General features: G+C 43.0%; 1 protein-coding gene across 1 annotated transcript in view; it reads left to right on the top strand.

The window, feature by feature from the left end:
* Positions 1–4,740: 4,740 nt before the first annotated feature.
* LOC307182395 (uncharacterized protein) overlaps positions 4,741–6,227 on the top strand; it is a gene marked incomplete at its 5' end in the record, with an annotated part of 150,171 nt that continues 148,684 nt past the window's right edge. The window contains 2 exons of the mRNA XM_079913621.1: positions 4,741–4,801; positions 4,897–5,346. Coding sequence (XP_079769747.1) covers positions 4,741–4,801; positions 4,897–5,346 — 511 coding nt within the window. The remainder of the gene's footprint in view (positions 4,802–4,896; positions 5,347–6,227) is intronic.

Raw genomic sequence — 6,227 nt, 5'->3', positions numbered from 1 at the left:
TGGCGTCTGCTCATTCTCTTTATTCTTTTTTTTGCGGTACGCGGGCCTCTCACTGTTGTGGCCTCTCCCGTTGTGGAGCACAGGCTCCGGACGCGCAGGCTCAGCGGCCATGGCTCACGGGCCCAGCCGCTCCGCGGCATGTGGGATCTTCCCAGACGGGGGCACAAACCCGTGTCCCCTGCATCGGCAGGTGGACTCTCACCACTGAGCCACCAGGGATGCCCTCTTTATTCTTTCGAAGTAAATGAAAAGAGGATATCTGTTCTGATTTTTTTTTTTTCCTGCCGTACGCGGGCCTCTCATTGTTGTGGCCTCCCCCGTTACGGAGCACAGGCTCCAGACGCGCAGGCTCAGCGGCCATGGCTCACGGGCCCAGCCGCTCCGCGGCACGTGGGATCCTCCCGAACCGGGGCACGAACCCGCGTCCCCTGCATCGGCAGGCGGACTCCCAACCACTGAGCCACCAGGGAAGCCCTGTTCTGAATTTTTTAAAGTTAATTTCCAATGGGTGAGTTCAGAAAGGCAGGACTGGGAATTTGTCAGTGCATTCACTGTATAGACGGGATAGCAAAAAACTTGCCTCCAACTGCTCCTGTGAACGTGAACACATCATGGAAAATAAAAGGCTGTGGCTACCTCATGGATGGTGGTGTGGTCAAGCGGCGGACTGAGAGGTAGAACCCATGAAAGTTTCTGAGATACCCATAGGGTCTTCCTGGAGCAGTTTTCCCATGCTACTGAAGAAAGTGGAAATCTGTGCTGCTCCCAGACCCTCCACTCCCCACCATTTCTAGCTGGATCAAGGATTCTATTGGTCTGGACACAGTTGAAATCATCGATATTGTTAGCAAATCATACTCTTTCACTACTGAGATAAGCAATGATTAATATTTTCATTCTGGATTATTTGGTAAAACCATCGAAAAGGATTTCTACCTCCAAAAGAGAGGTTCATGAAGAAAAAAAACCTATAATTTTTAATAATTTTGATTGAACCGAATAGAATATCAGTATATTATTTCTGCCTTAGTTTGCCTTTTCTCATATACCATGTCTGTTTAATTAAAAATAAAATGGAGATTATTGTCTGAATAATTTCACAAAATTTCCCAGCTGACACAATTTTTAAAATGATGGAAAAACAGATATGATATTCTAATATACCTGTCTCAATTTTCTTATTTTATGTGTAGACCCAATTTAATGGTCAACTATGGGAGAAGTATGCTCTATGGATACCGCTCTGTGTCATGCTGCTACTGGCCTGCTAAATTGGTAACTGACCCTTAGTCAACAATTTTGAATGAGATGATACTTTTAATGAGTAGGAAATATCATTTAAGCTTGAGCCTGGTTGGAAGGATTTGACTCCCCTTTACTATACATCAGTTTTAAAATGTGACTTCAGTTAGTTTTGAAAATTGGTCTCATAGTTCTTCTCTTGCTCTTAGAGACTCCTGGTTCAGCATTCTCTCTCTTTTTTAAATTAATATTGGCTGCGCCAGGTCTTAGCTGCAGCATGTGGGATCTTTAGTTGCAGCATGTGGACTCTTATTTGCGGCATGCACACAGGATCTAGCTCCCCGACCAGGGATGGAGCCTGGGTCCCCTGCATTGGGAGCAAGGAATCTTACCCCCCTGGACCACCAGGGAAGTCCCCAGCATTCTCTTTTAACTGATTTCCTGGTGGCACAATCTTCCATTTACTGAGATGATTTCTCTACCTCATTGATTTCTTTTACATTCTAACTGGATTTTTCATTTTTAACAACTCAATCCTTTTGAAATACAGGAATTGAAAAGAATTAAGGTCATGCACAGTTGTGTTAATGGAAATCCTGTGAGTTGCCTCTTATGTTGGTTTGAAGCTGGAGGCACATCTTCTGATAGCCTTGGATTCATGCTTCCAGGAAGGTCTATAAATCAGTGTAGTCCATCTTGCCTTGGATGTCAAGACAGGTGGATCCCATTTGCAAGATGTTCTCTCTTTTTTTCCTCTCTAAGAAGGAAATAAAATATACAGGCCCATTAATCTGCAGAGGTCAGCTTCTTTGATAGGGCACATTCTTGGAAAAGTTAAAGTTGCAGTTCATTGTGTATGATATACAAAAAGGGGGCAAGATGCCCAGTCCTTTTCACTTTTAGCAATTATAAAGACCTAAGTATTAATGAAACTTTAAGAATCATTTGTTGTGGGTTACCCTGAAATTTCAGGAAAAATGATGTATGTTTCTAAAGTTAATCCAGGGCTTCCCTGGTGATGCGGTGGTTAAGAATTCACCTGCCAATGCAGGGGACACGGATTCTATCCCTGCTCCGGGAAGATCCCACATGCTGGCGGGGCAACTAAGCTTGTGCACCACAACTACTGAGTCTGCGCTCTACAGCCCGCGAGCCACAACTACTGAAGCGCGTGCGCCTAAGAGCCCGTGCTCCGCAACAAAGAGAAGCCACCACAGTGAGAAGCCTGGGCACCACAATGAAGAGAAGTCCCTGCTCCCCACAAATAGAGAAAGCCCACAACGAAGACCCAGTGCAGCCAAAAATAAATAAATAATAAAGTTAATGCAGTGGGCTTAATTTGTCTTTAAAAATTGGGCATAGATATTAAGGCCTAAAATGAGACAATCACAAAGATTTAGGTGACAACACATGCTTTTATTTTTGTAAATGGGCATTTTGCATAAAAGCTGCATTTGATATACGTAATTGGAGTGAAATGTTGATATTCCATTCAATATGTTTAATATTTATATGTTCTTTTGAAGTATTTACAAATGGAGAGACCAAAAGGCAAAGCTAATGAACTGTGGACAGAACAATTTATTTTCTTAAAAATATTAACAACTGGGCTTCCCTGGTGGCGCAGTGGTTGAGAGTCCACCTGCCAACGCAGGGGACGTGGGTTCGTGCCCCGGTCCGGGAGGATCCCACATGCTGCGGAGCGGCTGGGCTCGCGAGCCATGGCCGCTGGGCCTGCGCGTCCGGAGCCTGTGCTCCGCAACGGGAGAGGCCACCACAGTGAGAGGCCTGCGTACTGTAAAAAAAAAAAAAAAAAAAAAAAAAAAATTAACAACTACAGAACCAGGCTGAATTTTAAACAAACAATGATCCTCACATAGAAAAAAATTTTTAGCATACAATGAGCTAATTATTTCTTTCTGAATTATTTTTTTCTCATCAACTGTTTCTCAACATCTCTCTTTTTTAGAAGTTAAAATGTTAGTATGATGACTGAAGTGAGGAAAAGAGATTGGAGCTTAAGACAGTCACATGAGTAGAACTGTTCCTAATATTCTAAACGGCAGAGTAAATATTGAATGAAGGGGTGGTGAGGTACTAGTTGCAGTCTGTTCTAACTGAATAGTCACAAGCACAGTAGCAGAGGAGAGAATACTCATTTTGGTATTCAGAGAAGAAAAACCAATGCCTAATAGTTTTAGCTCACATTAACAGGTACATAAAACATAAAGTATGAACGTAGCATCATATAACGAAATCAGACTCATTATATATTCTTTATAAGTGCTTCCTAGATTTTTTTTTTTCAAATTTAAAATTTTCAAGTGCACTTCTAAAAGTTTTTTGAGACCAGACTGGTACAGCTTGGTATGAATTCACAGCTGTTTGATATCTCAGCGCTTTCAAGGAACTCCACTAATTGGTTCCAAAGCCAATTTAAGTTGTCTTAACAAGCCACAGGAACTCAAAATATTGACTGGACTAAGGCAGGTCGCATACAACTTCTATAAATCATGATACGAATTCTTTCTCAAGGGATTCTGGACAGAGCAATTTAGTAACTTAAAAGTTTAAGTACAGAGTTGTCAAGTGGAAACTAGCAGTTCTCTGAGGCGGGAATAGGAGAAAAAAGTGCCTGGAGTTTTGAAGAGTACCTCAAAAGGCATCAGGAACTATTCACACAAAGGGTAAGATTTTCATGTAGGGTATTTACAGGGATGTAACGTTTGCCAGAGGTGTTTCTGTGTTAGGGATTTTCAGGCGTTAGTCATAAATCATACTTTTTTTCTTCTCTAACTTCTCTTTCCTCAAATTGGGTTATATATATCCCATGAAATGTACGTTTTAAGTGGCATGGCTCAAATGTGGGTGTACAGGCTAATTCCAAGGAAAAAACAAGAGCGGATTTAGCAATGAACTACAGCGTACAGGGATGAAAGAATGTGACTGTAGCTTTTCCCCCAATGTCCTTTACAAGTAACAAGATGTTAGTGACAAGTAATTGTACTATAGGTTAGTACACAACAAATAGGAAGTGCATATACGTATTTAATAATACCTGAAAATAAAAATAAACAAGGCAAATACAATTCAGATGACCTTGGGAATGCTACGCAAGTAAATTATGAAGATGAGTGAGCAAAGTACTGGACAAAGAGTTTGAAATAAAAGGAAAGTTTCTCAACTCATAAGATTAAAGATTAAAATTTTTATTTCCCTATAAAACAAACATAATAAATAGTTATCTCCCTGAAACAAAACGTTCCAAATGGGAGGGGTGGGGAGGTGGGGGGGAACAGCAGTATTTTAAAACACGTTGCAATCTGAAATTCTGCTTGATCTTGCTGTATTTTATAGTTTTCCAATATGCTTTAAAGGTGGAAAATAGAGTTAAAGGGTAAGAAATGTTAAGTGGAAAAATCTGATTTTAATGATAGGCATCAGGGAGCAGAAAAGAAACGAACAGTCACGCTGCCTTTATTATTCTTCATAAAGGTTATGGCTGGAGAACGCCGCCACATCAGAGTCTCTGTGGCGCAATCGGTTAGCGCGTTCGGCTGTTAACCGAAAGGTTGGTGGTTCGAGCCCACCCAGGGACGCTTACCCCTTTTACAGGCGGGTGCCCGGTAGTTTTGCATAAATCATGGAGTTGAGGCCTCCGGGCAACGCAGGCGTGGATTTCGAGGGTCCGGAGAAGAGAAACCGCGGATCTCACTTCGCGGTCCAGCAGGGGGTGGCTCTCCAGCTTCCGGGCGCGCTGGGGCCCCTCCTCCAACCCCGGCGGCCGGGTGGGCGCTTCCTGCCGCCCCGAACAGGCGTGTGGGTCCAGCTCCTTAAGGCCCCCGCATCCTTTCGCTTCCACTCCCTGGGTTCCTAAACTCCGGCCCTCTTCCCCCTCGCTCTTTCCCGAAACCCCCGTCCCACAGCTCCCAGCCCCGCCTGGCCGGGCTCCCGCGGGCCCTGGTCAGGCAGCGGCGCCCAGAGCGCGCAGAGGCCGGGCGGCCGCCGCGTTCCGGCTTCGAACTCGCCGCCCCGTCTCCAGGCGCGGCCCGAGCTGGCCTGGTTCTGCTTCAGGACCCCTGCGATGTCAGAGGTCGACTGAATGTATGTATTTAGTGTCAAGTTCAAGCTGTACGTTGACTTAAAACGCTCCAGGTTTTTTATCTGTTGGTGTTTTTTTTTTTAAAACTAATGTTGAATTGTGCAGCATTTCGTCTGTTCCCCGTCAGCGTAAACAAATATTCCCATAATTCAACTTAGACTAACCCTCGCATTGGTAAACTAAGAAATGTTTGTCATAAAGCCTTGGTGTGGACACTATTGTAAGAGCATTTGTATGTTACAGGTTACTTTTTCTACTAAAGTTTTAGAATTTAATAGAGAATAGAGTAAACCTGCAAAATGTCCCATATATTCAGAAAGGGAGAAAACTTTTTTTACAACTGTATCATTGTTACACTTAAAAAACCCCCAAATTATGAGAAAGATTAAAGTGAAACTGCTAACATATTTTGCTTCGACATTCTATAAGCATATTACCATTTATTTCACAAAAAATGCAAAACTCTCCAAAATTGTTACCTTGTACTTTGTTCTCTAAATATATGCTGCCTTGGTGACGTAATCAGTTTCACCATAATAATTAGTCTTGGCCACAGATTAATTTGAAAGACGGTTCTGGAGAAAAGTGGTATGTCTTATTCCTGCAAGTATGTAGTTATGCTCTGCTTTATGTTTTCCCCCACGTTAGCATATTAATAAAGGCTAACATTTTTTGAGTGCTTACTACTTGCTAGGCACGATTCTAAGTGCTTTCCTGGATGAAAGTGTGAGATCCGTGCAACAACTCTCCCAGGGAGGTCCTATTGTTTCCACTGTATTGGTGAGCCAACTGAGGCTCCGTGCAATTGAGTGATTTGCCTGGTCACAGTTAGTGCCTAGCACAGTGCAGATTTAAACTCGAGTTGTCAGGCTTCAGAGCCCAT

The sequence above is a fragment of the Stenella coeruleoalba genome (genome assembly GCF_951394435.1).
Source record: "Stenella coeruleoalba genome assembly, chromosome: 2".
Lineage (NCBI taxonomy): Eukaryota > Metazoa > Chordata > Mammalia > Artiodactyla > Delphinidae > Stenella > Stenella coeruleoalba.
This window is presented reverse-complemented; position numbering and strand designations above follow the sequence as displayed.